Genomic DNA, 24623 nt, shown 5'->3' with positions numbered 1-24623 from the left:
GTACTATTTACCGCAACTCTATCGATATGGGCATCCACTGTCGTGGAATCATTTCGACACGAAATATGCTTAGGGAGGGAGCAGGGGAACGATATTGGCAAGGCCACGAATATATCAGCTATTCTTAGTCATTCCAGAATCAATGTAAAGTAAGCGGGCAGTGTGCACGACATCTCTTAGGAGGAAGGTTAGCGAATCTTCTTGAACTATAATAGTCTAGATAAGGAGCTCTGGCGGCGCCTAGGAGGCGAGTTACATACAGTGAGGACGCACAAGTTAGAACAAATTCATTCAAAATTCAGGGGTGTGTTCGGAAAAAAAAAGCTCGAACACGTCGATTTTTATTTTTTGGCGCGATTTTTCTAAAAATAAATTTATGTATACAGGGTGAACCAAAAATAAGTAACGCTATAATTTTTTAAATGGAAACACCTATTTTTTATTCACTTTTTAAATTCTGCATAGAATTTTAAGTATATTTTGTGTACCATGTCTTATACCTATTACCAACATTAATAATAAATTTTTAACTGTTTGGGTCATTTGAGCATATTTAAACATATTTTTTTAGAGTTTTTTAACAGATATATTTAAGTGTTGACACCTTGTCACTATTTAATCGCATGGAAACAGTATGTATTACTTTAGTAAACGTCAGTAAGTATCAAGTGCAGTTGCAAAGTTTAAAAGTATGGCGCGTTTAACTGAAAAGCAAAGAATTAAAATTTTGATGATGGTAGGATATGGAGCCAAACTCAAACACAGGCCGAAGTTTGCAATCTGTTTACCAATAAGTACTCAGAGAGGCCTATTACCCGTTGGGTAATAAGCAAAATTGAAAAAAAGTTTAGATTTTGGTCATGTCAAAGACAAATATGACCTGGATCGTCCCACGCTTCCAGAAAACAGACAATTCGATATTTTGTTCGATTTACAAGAAAATCCACATTAATCAACTCGACAAGTTGCTGCAGATCAGGCGGTTAGTAAATCATGTGTTCTAAAATATTTGCATAGGAATAAATGGCATACATATAAAATTCCTTTCAGCAGCTTATTGAAAATGATCACATCCGCAGAAAAGAGTTTTACGAAACAATGATGAATAAATGTAATGCAAACCCACAATTTATAAGTAAGATTGTTTTTTTCCGACAAGGCAAGTTTTTTTTTAATGGTTCTGTAAATAGGCAAAATTTTCGTTATTGGGCACCAGGAAATCCATACTGAAGCATGGAAAGTCCCACACAATTTCCCAAGAAGTTAAACCTATGGGCAGGAATTGTGGGCACGTCAATTGAGGCTCCCTGTTTTATTGAGGGCGCGCTTACTTTTAAAATCACTTAGTACCTAGTTTGATTTCACTTTAACCAAATACATAGTGAAAACCCATTTATACCGGCAGATTCGATATCGTTCCAACAGGATGACGCGCCCCCCCCCACACTATTCGCGAACAGTACGAGATTACCTTACCAACATTTTGCCAAATAGATGGATTGGAAGGGGAGGGTTTTATTGAAGAGCCAACAAGGTCAGCAGATTTAACCCCATTCGATTTTTATCTATGGAGTTATCTAAAATCTAAAGTTTATTTTGATAAACCTTAAAGTTTAGAAGAATTAAAAAAATAGAATTAGAGCCGAAATACAACATATCCGGCCTCAAACAATAAGTAAAGTATTACAAGAATTTGAATATCGACTTGGTTACTGCCAGGAAGTTAATGGTCAACAATTTGAACATTTATTTTATTTTTTTGTTTTGTTTTTTTTTCATAAACTGTCCAAAAATTCATGGTTATTTATAAAAATTTAATCGCAAATTTCTTAAATAAACGTTGAGGTTAAGTAAAGGACATGGTATACAAAATATACTTAAAATTTTATAAAGAATTAATAAATAAAATATAAAATAGGTGTTAATATTTAAAAAAAATTAAGTCGTAGCAGATAGTCGTAGCTCATTTTTGGTCCACCCTGTACATGAATTCATTATCAAAAAAATAAAAATTTACATGTTGGAGCGTTCTTTTTTACGAACACACCCCTGAATTTTAAATGAATTTGTTCCTTGCGCGTCCTCACTGTATAAGTCGCAATATTGGTGTGTCGTTTAGTTCTACATAAATTATAGTAGATAAGTAACATAATTATTTCTAGTAGTCTTAGGCTAGACTAGTATTTTTTCAGGCATATAATTCTGTAGCACATTTGATAAATCTACTACATCAATAATCCTATTTAGTATATATATATAGTAGATATATATATATATATATATATATATATATATATATATTTAATGCATAAAATAATCAACTTTTTCTAATAGAAAATCATAGAAGTATATTTTATCCTATATTAAGCTATAATATATATTTATGTTGGAAGTTATCTGTATAATATCGGATTTTTAATATTTATTTAATATGTGTCCATACGAAGTGGTATAAATATATAGAATAGTATAGAATAGAATACCGACCATGGCGGAGACCGGAGGTGCATCACGCGAGTGTCACCGTTCTACGTGTTACAAGTGTAAACAAGGTTTTGATGATATTAAGGGAATTATCGAGTATGCAGAGTGTAATGAGTTTTTCCATGGAAAGTGTGAAAATGTTGATTTAAGAGGATTCCACTTAAAGAAAACAAGTTGGAAATGTAAAACATGTACTGACAGTAGTAACAGAACCGAGAGATCGAGGAAAAGAAGCCGAGTTGAGGATCTATGCATCGACCAAAACTTGATAGATCATATGAATTGTACCTTAGACCTATTGGTCAGTAAAACTAATGCACTTAATGGAAAAGTTGATACACTATTGGCTGAAAACATCAGCCTTAAAGAAGAAATTGCATATTTAAAAAGTATGCAATTAAAAAATAATATTGCTGAAAAACGAGTGTCTGAGAAACCATCATATGCATCGATCACCCAAAGTAAGGTCCTAGTTGTTAATCAGAAGGGCGCGATTCCAAAGGATATCAAAAAAATAAAGGAAGATTTAAAAACAAAAGTAAATCCAACAGACATCGGAATCGGAGTAACACTGGGCAGAGCGACAACAAAAAGGTGGATTAATTTTAAACTGTGGCACGGAAAAAGAAATTACCAACATCCAATCGGAAATTCAAAGTAAACTTGGTGAAAGCTATAGTGTTGATAGACCCAAAATGTTACAAAGACGCATCAAAGTGGTAGGTGTAAATGAAAATGAAAATGTGAATAGTGACAGTGATATAATAACAAAGGTAATTAAGCAAAATGATTTAAATAATAGTTCAAAAAATTTTAATATGAGGGTAATACGGCGAACAAATATTGTTAGAAATAGATTTAATTTAATATCGCTGTCCTGTGTTCGATGAATATGGCATTATTATGTGTTACAAGTGTTGTCAATATGGTCATGTTAGTAAAGACTGCACACAGAGCAAAGTTTGTCCAAAATGTAGTGAAAATCATGACAGTAAAGAATATAATAGTACTCTTGTTAAATGTTCAAATTGTATGTTGTCAAATAAAAAATATGGCTTGTCTCTTAATATTAATCATGTGCTTTGGGATAGAACTAATTGTGAAACTCTTAAAAGAATCGAAAATATTCAAAAGGGTAAATGTATTAAATAGCAATTAGATTCTGAAATCTTAGGTTCAAGTGTTATATATTTTAATTGCCAGGGATACTTAAATAATAAAGATAATATTAATGTATTTGTAAGTGATTGGCAGCCTCAGCTTTTGCTTTTATCCGAAACTCATGTTTGTGCAGATATTGATTTGTGTGAGTTGAATGTCGATGGTTACCATATTGAACAGTGCTTGACAGATAATAAAAGAACTGGAGGAGTCATGGCATTAATAAAAAGTGATCTCAAATATAAATTAAAATATGCACAGTGTGTTCAAAGTTATTAGTCTATCGCTAGAATTTTCAATATCAAGAGTCAAATATCTTTGTACTGTTTTATATCATCCACCTCAAACTGAAAATGCAAAGTTTGTGAACTTTTTTTAATGATTATCTTGATCAGGTTAGTGCGTTTGAGGGTGTCAACATTATTGTAGGAGACTTTAATTTTGATTTACTTAAACCTTCGTTTTATGGTGAAAAAATTCTATCTTCCATATACACAAATGGTTTTTCTCAAATTGTTGACTATCCTACTCGTATTACAGATAGAAGTCAGACATTAATTGATTATAATTTGTCATTTAACACCCAAGATAAGTGATCATTGTATTCTGGCTGTACATCCTGCTCTGAAAATAAGTGAAAACCGCGATGTTCGTATTAATCGTAGGTGTATGAAGAGCTACAATGTAAACCAACTCCATGATTATCTTTATGATACTGAATGGACAAATAATAGTGCGGATGTGAATATTTTGGCAAATATTTTTGTTGATAGTATCACAAATATATTAAATTCTATGTGCCCAAATAAAACCATTGTTCTAAAACAAAAATATTTGCAAAAAGATTGGATTACATTTGATATCCGTGAGAGAATGAATGTAAGAGATAATTTATATGTTAGGGCTGTTGAAGAAAAAGATGATGGAGTATGGAGGGAATACAAAAGAGTACGAAACTTAATTGTTAATCAAATTAAAAATAAAAAAGATAAATATTTTAGAGAAGTTATTGATGAAAATAAAAAAAATCCGCGTGAAATGTGGAAAAACCTCAAAAAGTTACTTTCTGGAAAAAATATTTTATTGCCAAACGAAATTAAATTTGATGACCAAATGATTTCAAATGAATTACAAATTGCAACAAAGTTGAATAAATATTTTATAAATAGTATAATTGATATTATCAATAGTATTCCAAACTATTCTCTCTTATGACACCTTTGTCAATCCCCCTAATATTCAATATCCGGAGTTCTCAAATTTTAAAGAAATATCCCAAACTGAATTAAAGATAATTCTGAAAAACATGAAGAATGTCGGAGGCGGAGAAAATGGAATTTCAAAAAACGTTTTGTGTGACGTATGTAGTGTGTCTGGAAATCGACTTTTAAATATAGTAAATACATCACTCTCAAGCGGAGTATTTCCAGAGGCTTGGAAAGTGTCAACAATAATCCCTGTACCAAAAGTATTAAATACTATTTTCCACAATGAGTTTAGACCAATAAATACTGTGGAGGCTTATGAGAAAGTGTTAGAAATTGCTGTGAAAGAACAACTACAAGAATACTGTGATTCTAACGATATTTTCGTGATAAATCAATCAGGTGTTCGTGAGCGTCACTCATGTGAATCTGCTGTAATTAATATATGCGATACCTTCTTGAAAGAACTGGATAAGGGCAACTTTGTTCTGGCTGTGTTTCTCAATTTTAAGAGAGCATTCGAGACTGTAAATAGCGCTAATCTGTAAAAAAAATGGAAAAGATGGGTATTAAACATAAAGTTTTATTGTGGTTTAAATCTTACTTACAAAACAGGTCCAAAAAGTCAAGTTTAAAAACAGTGTGTCAGAATTACTAATAAACAAATATGGAGTACCTCAGGGAACTGTTTTAGGTCCCCTGTTATTTCTGTTATATATTAATGATATCGTCAATCAGTGGTTGTAAAATAGAGCTTTTTGCTGATGACACTATGATTTATTTAATCGGGAGGGATCTAAATGAATGGCAAATAATCCTTAATAATGATTTATCTAATTTATTTAAATGGCTTTGCAGTAATAGTCTTTGTTTAAATACATCAAAATCGAAATTTTGTTTATTTAGGAAAAAGAGGAAATTAATGCACATTAATGTGAAAGATATTAACATTCTGGTAAATAATGAAAAGATAGAATATGAGAGTCAAATTAAATACTTGGGAGTAATATTTGATTGTAACTTAAATTTTTATGCACACGCTGATTATATAACTAGAAAATTTCCAAAAAAAAATTGGTTTCATTGCTAGAGTAGGAAAACAATTATCAATGGCTACAAAACTATTACTGTATAATAGCATTGCAGCTCCGCATCTTGAATTTTGCTCAACAATTTTATACAATTTACCAAACTTTAAAATTGAACAGTTGCAGCTTGTACAGAACAGAGCAATGAGAACTATTTTGAAATGCAATAGATATACACCAATCGTAATAATGCATAACGTCCTGAATATGTTGTCTGTTAAACAAAAAATTATGTTTAGCATCTATGTTTTTTTTGTATAAAGTTAAAAATAATATGTTACCATCATATATTTGTAAGAAGGTGAAGTTTTTTAGAGATGTTCATCATTATCAAACTCGAAACTGTAACAATTTCATACTAATCGATAGGTGTAACTGTAACCAGATATTAAATTCTGTCCTACAGAGAGGCTTCCAAGATTTTAATAGATTACCAACAAGCATAAGAGACTGTGATTCTGCAAATAATTTTAAAAGGCTGGTTAGGGCACATATATTATCCTAGGATTTTGTTACCTTTGCCTAATTGTTTTTTTATTTTCATTTTGTTTATTTTTTATAGTATGTTGTTTAGGATCACGATTTTAGTTTAACACTTATTTTAAGTTTAATTTTACTATGTGGCTTGAATTATTATAGTAAATATATGTGCAGATAAATATTGTAGTGAAGACAATGATGAGGTGTTTGTGGGTGGCAGAAGAGCTGTGTTTGCTATCCATGGAACAACCGGGATACTGAAAAAGTATTCATGGATTAACCGGGATTTGACATAGTCTCTTTAAAAAAAAAACCAGGACACCCTGTATTCGATCTATTTCACCAGCCCATAGGTAATTAACCTCATGACCGAGATTCACTTATTGGCGTAACATTTTATGGTTATTTGCGAGCACTGCAAATTTTGATTACATCAATTGTTTTGTTTAGATCCACATGTAATAGTAACCTCAAGTGCATATGTATTTATATTTTTTACACAATAAGCGTATATTGATTAATTTATAAGGGTATATTAATAATTAATTAATTAATAATATTATTGTAAAGTTAGTAAGAGCGCTTTAGGTTTATGTATGTGGTAATTTTAAAAAAAATCTGAACCAGTTTTGGTGTCGGGGTGCTTAGGTCGCCGACATGGCAATGTTTAGACGGACCGGAATATTGCGGTATTCCTTGGATTAACCGGGATGCTGCTGTTCCTGGTAAAACCGGGGCGTTGCAAGTGTCGAGGATCGGGATACCCAGCAGTTGATATTTATTGCTTATTTATATATGTACTCTTGCTGACTAAATATGTTGTTGAATTAGCTCTATGAACATTATTATTGATATATGTATTTTTATTTTTATTAATTTTTTGGGAAATTTGTTGTTTTTGTATGTAGCTATTTATGCTAAATAAAGATTATTATTATTATTATTATTATTATTATTAATAGCACAAATGTTTATTCTATAATGACAAGCAAATTGTTACGGAAATATTATTACTTTTCTTTTAGTTGTGAATGCTTTTTAATTTTGAAAATTAAAAAACCGCAAACCACATTAAATATACATGAACCTCATGTCTCTTTTCAAGAGTATTTACCTTAGAATTAACAAAACAAAATAAGACTTTGAATAACTATACCTATAGTAAGTAATCAAGAAAAATGAAGCACCGAAATTTGAGTTAACGATCAAACGAATTTCAGGAAGTTCGATCGAAATTATATGAGGCGCTTCATTCGACTATCGGTCTATTTTGGGCATTTCCCCTCGCTTTCTTTTATTTCGCCAGTAATCTTTAAATCTAGTAAAGCATGCCAACAGTATTTGTAAGTAGGTACCTATCGGATAAATTTATTGTACTTTTTACACTTAGTAAGTAATCGAATGAAATGCCTCGTATAATTTTGATTTAACTTCCTAAAGTTCCTTTGATTGATGAATATATGGCATCTTGTTACGTTTGGTAGTAGTAGCAAAGTCCACCAGTCAATAATATGAGTTAATTTCTCGACTGTTTACAAGCAGCTTCCATTTGTCAAAATATATTTTGTCTTGTGTCAAAATAAAAACCGCGCGAAAACAGCTGCTTTGGTTTGTTCGGCCCGTATCACAGTGGTATTTTGGTTGGATTAGTGATTGTAGTAAGAATGTCTTCCATAAATCCTTCGGGATTTTCCCCAAAATTAAGTGAAAATACTACCGAAATATCTCTTTTCGATCCAGACACAAAAGATTCTGGGTTTTCCGAGGATCCAGTGGAACATTTAGTAAAATTTGAAGGTTCTCCTTTGAGTTTATTGGAGGACCATGAGGCAACCATGATTTTTTCGCCTACAGTGCCCGATTCTACGCCAAATAAAAAAGGCTCCAGTAATAAAAAGAGACTATTTCTAAGCCCATCAAATAGCCCTTCATTTGCTATCAGGGGAAGTTTAAAAAGACTGAGGATTCTTAATACAGCTGAAACGTTTAGTGAATTGCCTCTTGATTTCAATGATAAAATTTTGCAAGAGCATTCTGATGATGAGGAGGACAATGTTGCCTCTTTGGAACTAAAAGATAAGGTAAAGCTTGCTGTAGACAACAGTGAAGGTAAAAACTTAATAGGAGATTTTTCAAAAAATTATGCTTTGCCTGTTATCTCTGGTTGCCACCCTGATCTAAAAAGCATCTCAATTGATACAATGAAAGATATCTTACAGGGGAAGTATGTTGATATACTGACATCATTTATGGTAAGTTATTTCTAATATTTACTGTATTTACTTATATTTTAATGATTTGTCAATATTAAAAAATTATACATATATTTATATTATTAGATTTTAAAAAAGCAAATTAGGTGTTCTGCCATGTTTTGTGATTTTAACATTTTTATTTTCTATAGTAAATATTAAAACCAATGTAACAAAAAATAAATTTATATAAATACATGCATTGAAAGCTTGCTATTTTCTCTCTTTAAATAATGCTTAAATGGAGAATTCTTACTCAGTTGAAGAGAGAATAACTGACATGATAAAAAGAGTTATTTTGCCCATAGGGCAGAAAAACATATTTGACATCAAATGACATCATATTGACTTAGATTTAAGTCCAAACTGGATATCTTACTGGTAAAATTCAAATAGAAAAGCCTGTCATCAGTGCTATAAAGTTGGAATAGATAAATACATATCTGATGCCATATTTAAGCCTTCAGGTTTCTATTGTCTTGAATAGAATCACACTTACCAAGCTTATAAATTCCTTATTTCTGATAATAGGACAACAATAATTAAAAAGGATTTCTCAATATAAATCTACAAATACCATAAAGCTTCATGTATTCTGTTAAATCAAAATCCTCACTAAAATAACAGAAATTAAACAGTTCTGCAATATCACAATCACAGCCAAAGAAATTTGATATCGTCATTTTTATGACTTTTGCACTCTCAAGGGCCAATAATTCTAAAATCACACTTATATTTATTTCCTAAAATCCAAAGTTAATTACCCAGCAGAGGCAAAATAAGTATTCACCTGGTTAGATTAAGTTCCTCTCTTTAATATATGTTCACTCTCCTTCCTGATGCTTTAAAGACACCTGCAGTTGTCCCTAAGTCTATCTTTTAAAAGATCAGAGAATGAACTTTACATATACAGTATGAGTTTTTTACATTTTTGTGACACATGTATATGGGGAATCACATTTCATGATCTTTTTGACAATTGTCCCTTTCTCCCTCAAGAGAACTTTCTAATTTTAAATGGATGTTTTTTATTTTACAAATTGAATGTCAAATGTGAAATCTGTTTGCAATTTTTTTTTAAATATCTGCTGATTACAGACTTATGATCAAAAATGTTTTAATTAAATTTAAAAATAATTAAATTATTTCAAACCATTCTAACAGCTGTTATTGACAGCTAAATTGTGTTTAAAAAGAAAAAACAAAAGTGAATTTCAATGTGGAAGTTGATGTTTTGTAATTTTGGGGAAGTGCAGAAAAATGTATAGAGAGGCTACAATAGTATGGCCAGAGAGGTCTCCAAATATTCCAATATCATATCACCTTTAAAATATTGGATGAATATGGTAGCTTTAAAATATAATAAAGTGCCACTCCTCATATACTTACAATGTCACAAAAATGTCAAAAAAAATATTTGCAGCTGTTTTTGTAAAACTTTGAAAAACTCATAAATATTGTCCCATTATAATTGGATTCTTATTGATAACTAAATTACTATCTGAGAAATAGAACGAGGAAAAAAGAATGTGTGTTAAACTATCATTATTAATGAATCTATTAAATTATAATCGAATCTATTAAGAATGTAGTAAGGTTTAGTAACTAGATATTTTTTAGAGCCTCAGAATTTAATTTAAAATTTTCTGCTTATATAGAGAAATTAATATTTTTATTTACTGCAGAGTTTGGAAAGCAAGAATTTTTTGCTTATAATGTTTAAAAACTTGCAGTGTGAGAATCCCACTTTCAACAAAGTACTTGAACAAGTGATAGAGCTAAGAATTTTGACATTATACAGATGCAAGTTGCAAGTGTATGTCTAAAGTCCAAATTGTGGTATTAGACAATAACTGACACTAGTACAAGTTTGTTCCCAACTTTAATGAATTGATCTACCTTTGTTGAAATTTATCTTGGTCTATGAGAGTAATTCTATATTATTAATCTACCCTGATGATGAATGTTCTAGAAGGTTCAATACATTATGTCAGAATGTTTAAAAAGTTCAACCTAAATTGAATGTAGCAGCCAGCTCAAGGGAATGGCAAAATATTATTGTCATCTGTATAAATTAAGGTATTCTCATGGGTATTGTGGTTGTAATAAAGGTTAATGGTTAAGAAATAATTAATGTTAATAAGAATACCATACTAGAATGCAAGTTTCCAATTATTATAAAAGAATACAGGAAAAACATACTGGAGTACTATTAACATACAAAATGCTTCATGTTAACTGCAGATTGAATATAATCGTTGTGGACTATGTCATTTTAGTCAAAGATCTTAAGGAAGTGTTTCTGAGGGCTGAATCCTATGTCTTCTGTATTATTCCTATTATAAGTAAATCTTTAGTCCAACTCTATCCCTCTAATATAATTTTCAGTATGTTATATATCTATTAAATCAGTTTGTCAGTCATACATCAATTATTTTAGGTATATAAACAAATATTGTGCTGTAGTCACTTTACACAACATTATTTATATGAAGTCAGTTTATTTTATTTTGGCCACTTTATGGTCTTGGAGAATGGTATTTGCTTCTGGGGTTCAATGACTGGAGATACATATGATACAAATTGAAAACATGTTACCACTTCACAATTTTAAAAGAGAGTTTATTAATTATCCCATGTCTAAATTTGTTTCAAATCATAACTTTATATTATAAAATATTTTTAGGTCATTGATAGTAGATATCCATATGAATTTCATGGTGGCCATATAAAAGGAGCAGTAAATATATATACCAAAGAAAATTGTTTAGAACTTTTAAACAAGCCATTAAAACCTAAAAATGAGAGACATATTTTAATATTCCATTGTGAGTTTTCCAAGGAGAGGGGACCTAAAATGATTAGGAGTTTAAGGTAAGGTTAAATTAACACATTTAACTACATATAGATGTCTGGCATTTTAAACATTCATGCTCCTTATATAGAGTAACTAACCTTATATAATATACAGATTTTGCAGATTTAAAAACTATACAGGAAAATTTTTATAAATGGCCTATTAGGAGAATATGGAGCATGCAAATCAATTTCAAATTTGGGCATGTTGCCTAATTGCAAAAAATTCACCTATCAGTGTTTTTGTTTCTGCAGCAACCAAAAACAATAACAAAACTAAAACATAGTTTTGAAAAGTTAGTAGGGGAAGTCTTTTCTCCACAAATAAAATGCTAATCCTCTAATTTCAGGAGCGATGCATTTCAGTAAGTGTCCTTGCCATCATCAGACTAGAGTTATTTAACACACACACAAATTATTGTAGTATTATTTGTTATTGTTTAGAAGTTGTGTAGTATTATATGTTATTTTTTGTAAGTCAACTGAAGTATTTAAAAATAGTTGAAAAAAGATATTCACTGCATTTAACAATTTATTTAAATCTTTAATTCAATCATTGTTATACTTAATATTTGACAAACTTATTTCATTGTGAATATGTTTTAACTAGGCACCTTAATCAAGATCTAAAGAATTTATTTTCTGTAATAAGAATGATATGTCCAAAACTTTTCACAATTGGATGACAGTAAAGTTTTTATTTCAGATATTGAAGCTAATAAAAATGTAACTTATTGTTATTCCAAAATTGCATCTACAAGCAATATAAGTCAAAAAATTTATTTTCTCTAATAAGATCATCAGACCATTTTTTAAATTTATGTCAAAATAATAAAATCATTAAATGAATTCATAATATTTATAATGCAATTTATAAAATATAATTAGATAAAACAAAAATTAATATACTAAATCTATGCCCATGGCAAATTGATAAATATTTACAGTTATTAATTAAGATTCTTATTCTCTATTTATTTCTTGATTTTTTCTATTGATTTCTTATTATTCTATTTATAATAACAGAAAATGGGAAACTTAAAATCTTATTAGAAAATCTTTAAAAAAATCTAATTATAAACCTCATCAAAAATGATTTATTTTATCTACAAGAACTAAACCGAGATCTTATAAAAATTGTTTCTCATTTTTCTATGAGAGCCATTTTCTGTTTTTCTTTATTTTACTTTTTTAAGGAAATCTAAAATTAATTTATTATTAATTTTATATTTAGATTATGGTTTTTTATATTAAACTAACACTATGAACTAAGACATGACTCAGACTCCTGTTTAGACTATTTTTTTATCAACACCAGCACAACAACAAAACAAGTGGTAATAAAAATTCTAATATATATAATATATTATATATAGGTATATAAATTCTTACATATTACATACTTGAGTCACAGATCACTATCCAAATATGGTCAATATATCGCAACACAACACTCAAAATAACACTTACAAAGCTTATAGAAATCATTTAAATAAACTAATTAATATAACAATTACATTATACAAAACATTTTTTCAAAAACAAAATAAACAGTAACAAGAATGATATGAAAAAAGTATATAAAATCATAAATAATATACCCGGTGGAGGCATGGGCAAAACGTAATACATTGGTTATTAAGGATGAACAAGACCAACCTTTTAACGATCCTCTGGTGATGGCAAACATTGGTAACAAATACTTTGTGGAGGTCAGTACAGAACTAGAAAAAGAAATAAAAGTGCCTTTGCTACCACATCGATGAGAGGCATATCTACATACTTTCCACTATAATAGTTGGTTTTTCTTATTTCTTCTTTCTTTCACATACAAAGGGTTCAGGCATTGCTTCTTAGAGATTATGAACCGCGTACGCAATTTTGTAGATGGTATCTCCAAAAAGTAACACAAAATCCTCAATTTGGTGCGAACATCTTGTTTACGGACGAAGCAAATTTTTCCAGAAATGCAATAATCAATTTCCATAACAATCATTACTGGGCTCAAGAAACCCCTCATGCGATTACAGAGACACATTTTCAGGAACAATTTTCAATAAACGTTTGGATCGGTATCGTATCCGATCATTTAATTGGACCATCTTTTTTACCAGGACGCAATGCTTTGCCTTATACAAAATGATTTGCCTTTGCTTCTCAAAGATGTTCCTCTTCAGTTACGGCAACAACTTTGGTTTATGCTGGTGCACCAGCCCACTTTAGCATATTGGCTCGTGAGCATTTAAATAGAGTCTACCGAAATAAATGGATAGGCCGTGGAGGACCACAGTTTTGGCCACCTAGATCACCTGACTTAAATAGCCTAGATTTTTTTTGTGGGGACACCTAAAAACATTGGTTTATCAGACATCAATTGTGACATTAGAAGAACTAAGAAATAGAATTATTGACGGATGTGAAACTATACGAAACACGCCTGGAATTTTCGAAAGAGTTCGTGATTCTATGAGAAGAAGAGCAGAAGCCTGCATAGAGGCAAGAGGTGGTCATTTCCAACATTTGTTGTAAATTATGTATGTATGTATTGTATTTAATTGTTGTTGCTTTTTGTTCACCAGTTTGTAAAAAATAGCTTGAAAATAAATATTTGAGAAATGTACCTAATAAAAACTGAAAATAAAATCAAACTTAACACAATCAAAAATAATCATTAATGTGAGTGTCATAATGTTTACAACAACAAAAAAACAGTTCCTGGCAACGAGCAAAGCTAACTTGATTTATTTCCATAATTTTTAAAGATGCATTTTATGCATAAAAGACGTTTTTTTAATTAACGATTACACCCAAACGGTAAGATTCACAGCAAAAGTCATGGAGGAATTTTTTGTTTATAATTGACTGATAATTAAGATAAAATCATATTTTTTTTCGTAAGTCAATGGCGTAGTATTTTTTTTGTAAAATTGTATTAAAAATTACTTACTAAAATATAGCTACGTCACTGGTTGCTAAAAAAAAGTAGGTGAACATCTACTAAAAAATGTGTTTTTATGCCATAATATTCTGTGCCAAAATTCAGTTCAATATTTTAAACCGTATTTGAAAAATTTATTAAAAACGAACAAAAAATAAAAATTTAACACCCTGTATCTTAAAAACTAATCATTTTAGGACCCATGTTTATATGAACTTTTTGACTTAAAATCGCTCCAGGAATGTCCCTTTTAAATTATGACATACCTTTAAGTAATAGGGATCGGTATAAAGTACATGGTGATATACACAACTATGGTACTAGAAACATAAATAGGCTAGTTCCAATTTACCAACACTTAACAAGGTGTCAGAGTGGTCCCGGATTTCTAGCTGTTAAGTTATATAATAAACTTCCTACCGACTATATGGATTTAGATTTGGAACGTTTGAAGAATAAAATAAAACAAATTCTAGTCTCTAATGCCTTCTGTTCAACTGAAGAGTTTATCACATTCAGAGTTTTTTCACATTCTATCTGTGATATTGAGTACCTACCTATATATTGCATTTTATTTAAGACACATTGTGATTGTGTATTATTCATAGTATGTATATCAATCACTGTGTTTTGGTTTTAATGAGTTTTATGTAGTGTTTTAGGAAAAATTTTATTATCAATTTTTATAAACAGTCATCCTATTTTTTAACTTTTAACTTTAACTTTGTAATTCTTGACTTGTGTGAGTACTATTTTGCATATTGGCATTAATAAATTGATTGTTTGATTGATTCATTGATAATAAATAATTTTATATTGCGGTGGGTTGTTGGGTGGGGTCAGAAATAAAACAGAAACCTGTTTACCTAAATGTCGACGTTTCGACTTATATTAAGTCATCCTCAGGACACTGAAATGGATTGAATTTCAAATGACTTCAATCATTTCAAGTACATAAAAAACACTATTAAAATAAATGTTCCTTACGTGTACAAAAATTAAACAACAAAAAACAAAAACCACGACACAGTTAAAATTACATTCAGGTATAATCCGTTAAAAAAAAAAAATTATAAAAAAAAACAATATAAAATTAATTTTTTATACATTACATCTCTTACCTTAGTCTAGGTTTCTTTAGTTATAATTAAAACACTTATTTTACGCAGAATTATTTTTAACATGAGTTAAATTGTAGGTGTTATTGTGGGCAAACTAGTATCAACAATAAGCCAAGAAACAAATGTTTTTATTCTTCCGAGCGAAAAGTATTTGGAATTTATAATAGTTTATTATAAAAGGAAACTATATTGTGCAACTTTCCTCTAATTATACCACTTCGTATCTTCTACTGTTTCCGAGATTCATACTGTTTATCCTTATTTTGGACGTCCTGTATAACCGTGATGCGGGGTCTTTAAACAAAATTTTTGTTTTTTTTTTGTTCTTACTAACTTTCTATAGTTTTAAGTGTAGTTGTAACAACTGCCAATTAAAGATTTGACTGTATCGCAACTTAAAATGTTGCCTATTTCCCATATTTTATCGAGTCCTATTAACATCCTCACTCAAAACCCCATTAACTTTTTTGTTTTTAATTTTATTTTAATTTCAGTTAAAGGTATTTATTTTTCAATATTTTTCATCCGAAAAAGCTATATTTTACAGATCCTACGTTGCACAGTTTTTCAGATATTGAATCATATTACCATAGATATTAAGTCTTATAAACTATTTTAATGGTTCTTTATATTTACGTGAAACCTACTTATATCTTAAAATTTGTCCCACATATTTTTGTATATTAGTTTTTAGTAAATTAAGTGCAACAGGCTTTTTATTTAAGAACTTGATCCTTTTGAAAAACATCATGTTTGTTGTTGGAATTATAACTTGTATTAAATTTTGTTGGTAATTTTGTGAAAAATAGCTTTTTGTAATTAATTATTGGTTTATAAAATTTAACTTGTAAGAAATTTTAGCATGCCTTCACCCTTGAGTACATACATAACTTGACCACCTAAATGACACCACTGTGTTGTATGTTAAAAAAAAAATAAAAACATAGCTGGCAGCATCATCTCTGTCTTAAAAAAATAACCAACACGACCGCGTAGCCGGAGATTCCAGCGTCGTTGAAAACCTTACTCAAAGAAGCCAAGTCCAAGCAGCTTAAATGAATCGTTCCTAGATTTTCCGCCTCGGCCGGTGAACGAAACTGACCGGCAATCGATGTCGACCGGGTACATTTCAAAACACAGAATTGCGTATCTTCCCAAATATTTAATCAATGATATAATGAGACTAGCCTTAACCCGCGGTTCTGCTCGCGTTAGCCCATCGATAAAAATCGATGCAAGCTGAATGATGCATGATTACAAGCTTACCGACTTTGGGTATTGGATCGCGTCAACTATGGTGATTTGTTATTGCAAAGTTAGCAATGTATTTGCAAATAGAACTATGTCCATTGCATTCCCGGGGATAAAAGAAGTTAGTACTCCAAATTTCGTGCTATTCCATTCTGCATTTCATAAGTTATAACGGAATAAACAGATTTTCACATTTATAGATGAAGATATTTAGATAGATGGTATAGCCATTACAAAAACTACAGTGTGGTGACTTTAACTGGAATAAATTCAGTTAAAACTAATCAAAATTTATCTCGCAAAAGTCCTGAGACCCGTCGATTTTTGTTTATTTTTTTTTCACATTTCAAGATAGTTTTTGTATTTTTTCACCTACAGGGGGGGGGGGGGTCCAAATTAACCCCAACTTTTTTTTCAAATGGAAAGCCACTTTTTTAAAACTATCATTGAAAAGAGCCCTTTTTCTTGATTAAATTGCCCTATTTACTTTTGTGATTATCTAAAGGAAATACGAAAAAAAAATAAAAACCATTAAATTATTAAAAGTTGCGTTTAATGTATAAGATGCTCAAAATGAGCACCATTTACTTGTTGGCAAAGCCCAAGACGATAATAAAATTCGTTTCTGACATTTTCTAACACTTCTGGAGATATTTGTCGGATTTCTTGCCTAATACCTTGTTTGAGTTCGTCTAGGTTTCCTGGTTTGCTCATATAAATTTGACATTTCAAATGTCCCCACAGAAAAAAATCAAGTGGGGTGAGATCGGGAGAACGTGCCGGGCACTCGATTGCACCCCTTCTACCAATCCATCTGTTTGGAAAATTGTCATCTAAATACTGGCGTACATTACTTGTTGCATCCAGATTCTTTCATCATACAAATCTGGATCGAACTGACTCGGATATAAGGCACGTAAGACTGGAACTAGTTCATGTTCAAGAAATTCTAGATATCTTTCTCCAGTTAAAGTATCATTGAAGAATATGGGCCCTATAACTTGCCTGCCAATTATGCCAGCCCAAACATTAGTTTTCTGGGGATATTGTGTATTAGTTTCCCTTACCCAGTGTGGGTTCTCGTCAGACCAGTAGCGACAGTTCTGCTTAATAACATGGTAATTAAGGGTGAATGTAGCCTCATCAGAAAAAAGGATCCACTCCGAAGATATGCGATTTTCATCATTAATTCACAGAACTGAACTCTGCGATCTGGATCGTCTTCCAATAACTCTTGAACGGGTTGCATTTTATAAGGTCGTTTGTTTGCACTTTTTTAAATTTTTAGCACAGATTTATGATGAATAGAGTTTTCGCGAGCTACTCTTCTAGCTGCAATTACCGGATTTTCTTCCATCGCTAACAATACATTTAATTGGGTGTTTTCATCGATTTTAGAAGACCTTTGTCTTGAAACATCCCTCACGAGTGCCCAACTTCTCGAAATCTGCTTTCGATTTTACTAACCGTACCTTGATTAATAGGTGGCAAATCTGGATATTTCTGCCTGAATAAGTGGACAACCTCTAGCTGAGTACGACTTCTGTCCCCATAACCAATCATCATTAAGATTTCATGTGATCATCTTGTGGGATTTGGATAAATAAGGCATTTTTTCAATATAAGTTAACTTATTTAACAACTGGTTGAAATTCACTTTTTTAGTGACACTACAACAATGTCTCGATACCAATAAAATAAACAAACACGCCAAAAATTTACCAACACAAAATATTTCGCGACCTGTAATAATTTAATAGTTTTTATTTTTTTTTCGTATTTCTCCTTTAGATAATCACAAAAGTAAATAGGGCAATTTAATCAGGAAAAAGGGCTCTTTTCAATGAGAGTTTAAAAAAAGTGGCTTTCCATTTGAAAAAAAAAAGTTTGGGTTAATTTGGACCCCCCCTGTAGGTGAAAAAATACAAAAACTATCTTGAAATGTAAAAAAAATAAACAAAAATCGACGGGTCTCAGGAATTTTGCGAGATAAAATTTGATTAGTTTTAACTGAATTTATTCCAGTTAAACTCACCACACTGTATGTAAATGCACTATGAGAACCACAATCTATTGCACTACAATCTTATTTCCTGTCTCTTCCTAGTAGAGGGGACCTTTTACTTTTTTATATGTAAATCAGAGGCCAAGTAACTTTGGTTAACCTCTAATTAACAAACAAGTAGATTTCTTCCTGCAATTTTACCCCAATTTCAAACTTTTCAGTTTTATGATACAAACTTTGTTTTCAAAGGAGGAAAAAGTAAAGAAAAATTAAACTAGTTTATCAGATTTCATTGACCTTTTATTTTTTGCGTTAACAATTGCGAAATCATAAAAGGTATGAAAAAGTTATATTAAAACTTAAAGCTACAAAATATTAATTTTAATAACAATAGTCTTACATACGTATTTGTCGATTTCAGTACAGTATGGTGATACAAGTGGGTAAATGAGCTAAATATTAAATGTTTCGTACGAAAGTTATTCTAACTGATTCACAAAAAAAAATGAAATTTTTTGCAAGAATAAATCCCTTAAAGGTAGGTAGACCTACCCTTTTTTCTATAAATTTTAAAAGTAATGATCTTTTTATATTCATAATTGTTATGTTATATTCAGACCTATATGGTCTAGATTATATGAAGCATTTGGGGCAACAATATATATAAGCCACATAATATACAGTGATTTTCGAGAAAAACGACTTTTAGTTAAATCTACAAATCAGATTTATATTTCAAAATAATCAAAATATGATTTTTTTCTATCTAGTTGAGTTCTTCTTAAAATAAAACAAACTCTTTTATATCAACTCGTCTTAGAACCTCTTTCACAAGAAACACTGAAGAAAAATATTATTTAGCATATGTTTGATTATTAATATGACTTAAAAATACTTATCTTCACCTAAACCTAGCTTCACCTAAGTTAAATGTTTTTGTTTTTATATAAAAATATATTTTTTCACATTAATTTTTTTAAAGAGCTTTTTTTCTCTACCTCTATTTTCTATATCAACTTCATCCCCACCACAAGGTGTGTTTGTCTGGCGTTTCTTAAGAATCTCCAGTTTCATTTTGTTACATTTTGGACAGTTTTATCAAAATGTACATTGGATAAGTTTTCTTAAAAGATCTGCCAAAAAAATGTGTACTCCATAACTTTAAACTCAAAAAGACTATCAGCCGCAATGAGAAATTTTTCGATGTTCTGCTAATAAATATAAATAAAACTACAAAAAAATCTATAGAACTAATACGATTTTCTTATTTAAGCACACCTAGAAAACCCAATTGCTTATTAAAAATGTTAATATTTTTTTTAGATTATTACAAATGCCTACTTAAAACTACAGCAAACTAAAATTACATTATTTCGCTCAGTTCGATAATAATGTCTGTCTGCTATAGTGTTATCACCACTAAAATCACTTTTATTACCCCTACTATTTATATCATCTTCAGATCAATTTCTCTTAACTGGCTCACATGGTCATGTAGCCTTCATAGTCTATTGGATAAAAGTTAATTATATAATTAAGAGTTCTTTTACTTATCCGCAGACGGGAAGACCGCATAAAAAATGCCCAAAACTACCCAGCACTCAACTATCCAGAAATCTATGTCCTAGAGGGAGGATACAAAAAATTCTATCAGACTTATAGTACTTTCTGCGAGCCTGATGGGTATAAACAAATGCTACATCCGGGACACTCGGATGAAATGAGATTTTTTAAGAAAAAAAGTAAGTCAGAAGTTCTCCTAAAAGCCAGTAAAAACCATCCCAGATCAACAGCGGTAAGGAAATTTTTATCAAATGAGTTTTTCTAATCCGATTGTGTATGTCTTTGTGTATTTTTAAAATTTTCTGACCAGAACTGTTTTGTATATTTTATGTTGACTATTTTGATTTTTATTTTGATATTTGCATTTATAAGTTCCTATAATTAAGTTCTATGCTAAAAAAATGCCAGAAAAGGTTTGACTGTTTGTAATATAAAATTGTTTTTTTAAGGAGTGGGCCAAAACGAATGTACTATTAGAAGGATATAGAGGATTTTTTTAAAGTGTTACAAAATTTAATCTCTTATTAACTAATACTCTATATATTTTTAATAGTTATTCCAGTCCAATTTAAACCACCCTGTATATATAGTAATGGTATAATAATTGTTTGACCAAAAATGTGTATTAAATTCTTATTATTATTATTTTAAGAACTTTAGTATCAGAATAGGGTATTTTCCTTTTTAAATGTTACTGTAAAACTACAGCCTTAACTCCATTTAATGCAAAAATGAATCAGTTTTTTTTACTGGTATTAGGCTGTATTTTTTTTTTAATCAAATATAGAATATTGTTGTCTTCTGTGACTATGTTTTTAAATCTCTCTCTCTCTCTTTCATTTTATGTCTTGAATTAAAAAAAAAAGTTATTCTTTATTTAGGAATGAAAAGCTTATTAAAAATCTAGAATAAATCTAGAATAATAATAATAAAATAATGTGGAAGTAACGAGATATCTGCAATTTTAAAATCTTATTATGTAACTCTTTTATTTATAATTTTAAATGTCATTTATAGCTTAATGTAAGAAAAAATATATAATCCATTAAGCTTCCACAGCCAGTTTTTTAGCTATAATCCATTAATGGACTTAAGGGCCGTGTATATTTTTTCCTTTTACTCTTTCTTTTGACTATCTCCAGTGTTGAAAGCATTGTCTACTGCAATCTACGTTTAGCACTTTGGACATTTATTCAGTGTTGTGAGATCTTAAAAAGTCACATAATGGACTTTCAAATTCAAAATACAAATGTATAATAAACACATTCTCTAGATTATCTTTTTCTAACATCTAAATCATATATTTCAACTTTGGTCGACGAAACTGTGTGTGCTAAGTGAAAGTGACATGCTAATTAATTTATAGTATAAACTGACTAATAAATTAATTATGGAAAAGACGATAATCCAAAAAAGATTCTAAAAGATTTAAAAAAGACAAAAGTTGTACCGAAATCCTACTTTTTTTATATTTCTATAAAAAATATATAAAATAAATAGACACAAACCCGAAACATTTAAAATGTATTTTACTTATGTACCAAAAATTAATTTTAATTGTCACCAATAGTTCCTCTATAAAATACCCCTATAATTTTACACTTGAGTTACTTTAGCACTTTAACCCAATACTTAACTTAAATTTCATACGTCTGAGTATCGATTTGTGGCAACAAATTTGTTGTTTGAACATTTTTTTAAGTAGTAGTGTATTTACATTTTTTTTCTATTTTGTTAAAACGGTTCTAGTTTTCATAATGGCATTAATTATTTCGTGTAAGTGACTAAGACATAATAAGTCAAGTTGATGAAATAAACACATCATGTCCAAAATATAATCACGATAACTCACTTTTTTAATCATTTTTCGAGTAAATAATATTAAATTTTTTTCTATGGGTATGCGAAAACGTACTCGTTTCCGCACACATTTCCGTATAAAAATGGAATATTGAAAAACACTCGGCTCTCTGGTCTAAAAAAATGGGCCAAAAAAAATTTTTTTTCTATACTTTATTATATCGGAAATAAAAAGTAAGATTATATTTTCTAAATTAAGATCTAAAAAATCATGGAAGATCTCACTAGTGTTCCGTCAAGGTATGTTCTGGATAAAACAAATCACTTTTAAACAACTTTTAGTTCATTTCATGAATTGGAGAATCTTCTATTTCTCTTAGCTTTCAACTTTTGCGTAAAAAATTGTTTATAATTATGTTGTATTACTAATAGCAATTCCCAAATTATGACTGTTTTAGTCAAAAAGTTTCATAATAATATAGTTCTAAAGAAAATACATTTTTTTCTAGTCCATGCTTGATAATTCTTTCAAAAATTTCGTCTATCATAGCTGGCACCTTATAAAAGTCTCTTATGATTATTATTTAAAGCAGATAATCTTTTGTTAATCGATAGATTAGTACTATTTTTTAATGCTAGTTATGCAAGGTTATATGTGGGAAAAAGTTCGTATTTTCATAGTGATATTAAAATACTGTCAAGGAATTAATAAAAAATGTTTTTATACATTTGGAATGACAAATTATATGTATAATGTTAATATAATTTCCTCGATAAATGAAAAATAAAAAAACTTCAACGTAGATCAGAAAAGTATACCATCCACAGGAAATAAAGAATACCTTGGTATTCTTGATTTCCATATGGCATTTTCGTCATCATTAGTTCATTCTTAATTGCCAAATTTCATACGACCTTGCACATTCTTTTCTTTTCATAGTTAAGTTTTAATTTAATATAAAATATTTTTATTTGTCCACTATTATTTTAATTTAGGAAGTTTAGTGAGCTAGAGTATTAATTTTTAATTATGTACTGGTTTCTTCTCAAGCAAACTAATAATACAACATAAAAACTAGTATTATTACGCCCCTACTATTTACTAAAAGATAAGTATTTTTGTGCTGTTCAATCAATGTTTTGCTTACTTACTAACAATATGTTTTTAAATAAATTATTATACTTAATATAAAGTGAGAAAATGAATTAGTAAACATGCCACATTTTACTAGAACATTTTTAGAAAAAAATTCGTTAGATATTATAAACAAAACTTACTACTAGGCATACTAGTTACAGTTTAAATATTTCAATAAAGTACATTTCAATAAAATATGTTTATTAACATTTATTTATCTCTTGGTAGTTATTATGCCTCTTTTCAATATAAATCCGTGATTTATTTCAAGAACTAAGAATCTGGCTGTTACCAATAATTTTAAAACATTTGCATATACCTAAATATTCGAAAGAAAAGGAACAAAAGCAACATATTCACTTTCAAGAAATACCTGATGTTTGATTACTTTTTGAATGTTTAAAAGTCTACATGATTTAAAAAATGCTTATGTAGGCAAAACTAGTAAATATTTTATAGATGTTCTTCAGTGAATATAAATAGTGCAAAACAAAACTCATATATCTGCTTTATTAAACAAGTAATTAACTACTGCCCTATTCTATTTAGTATATTGTGTTAAATTTTCCAGAATACATTCACATTTTTGTTGTCTTAGAAAGAATCATATGGTATACAGTGGTTTTTCCAATGTCTTCATCTAGAAATATGTTAGATGGGTTTTTTTTAATATTCATTGGCATTTTTTTATATAGTTTACGTAAAAAGTCCCAGTGTTAACAAAATTAGGGTCTATAAAAACCGATTTTAAAAGTTATATTATGTATGCTCTACATATAAATAAAAACTTCTAAAATAAAGCTAACATAAAACGCCCTAGTTTACCTATTATAAAGTACAAAATACAATTCATTTGTGCTCTCCCAAAAATTGTGATATTTTATTTTAGTAGTTTTAAAATTTTCAAAATTAGGCAATTATCAAAAATATGTTATATAATTATATTAGTTATATTAAAAATATCACTTAGTACTTCTTATAATATAATAAAATCAATTTTATGCAAGGTGTTTCAGAACTTTAGAATCCTAGGAGTTATTCAGTGCAACATTAGTAAATATTGAATATAGGGAACCATGCCCGGAAAAGTGTCTACGGAACTACGACCCTAAGACACGTTAAAATTTAAAAAGACGGTGAATTGCCTAAATGGGATTTAATGCATTTAATTTTTGCCTTTTGTACATGATATTCATCACAACAGTTGTTCAAAATGTCAATGTTTAAAAATGTATAGTTGATGATTTTAAACAAACCGGCGCTTGTGTGTTTCTATCTTAA

General features: G+C 29.6%; 1 protein-coding gene across 1 annotated transcript; it reads left to right on the top strand.

Annotated features, from left to right (window-relative positions):
* Positions 1-7983: 7983 nt before the first annotated feature.
* On the top strand, positions 7984-23353 carry LOC126749066 (M-phase inducer phosphatase-like). Its single transcript, XM_050458685.1, has 3 exons — positions 7984-8670; positions 11357-11544; positions 20402-23353. The coding sequence occupies exons 1-3, from the start codon at positions 8083-8085 to the stop codon at positions 20667-20669; spliced, it is 1044 nt and encodes a 347-aa protein (XP_050314642.1). The 5' UTR covers positions 7984-8082; the 3' UTR covers positions 20670-23353.
* The last annotated feature ends 1270 nt before the right edge of the window (positions 23354-24623 follow it).

Source organism: Anthonomus grandis, chromosome 2 (genome assembly GCF_022605725.1).
Source record: "Anthonomus grandis grandis chromosome 2, icAntGran1.3, whole genome shotgun sequence".
Classification (NCBI taxonomy): Eukaryota; Metazoa; Arthropoda; class Insecta; order Coleoptera; family Curculionidae; genus Anthonomus; species Anthonomus grandis.
This window is presented reverse-complemented; position numbering and strand designations above follow the sequence as displayed.

What these genes read in the sequence shown, in the direction of transcription:
- LOC126749066 (XM_050458685.1), top strand. Translation starts at nt 8,083, where the DNA reads ATGTCTTCCATAAATCCTTCGGGATTTTCCCCAAAATTAAGTGAAAAT. An exon ending in ATATACTGACATCATTTATG is followed by an intron (nt 8,671 to 11,356) that starts GTAAGTTATTTC and finishes AAATATTTTTAG; the next exon opens with GTCATTGATAGTAGATATCC. An exon ending in AAAATGATTAGGAGTTTAAG is followed by an intron (nt 11,545 to 20,401) that starts GTAAGGTTAAAT and finishes ACTTATCCGCAG; the next exon opens with ACGGGAAGACCGCATAAAAA.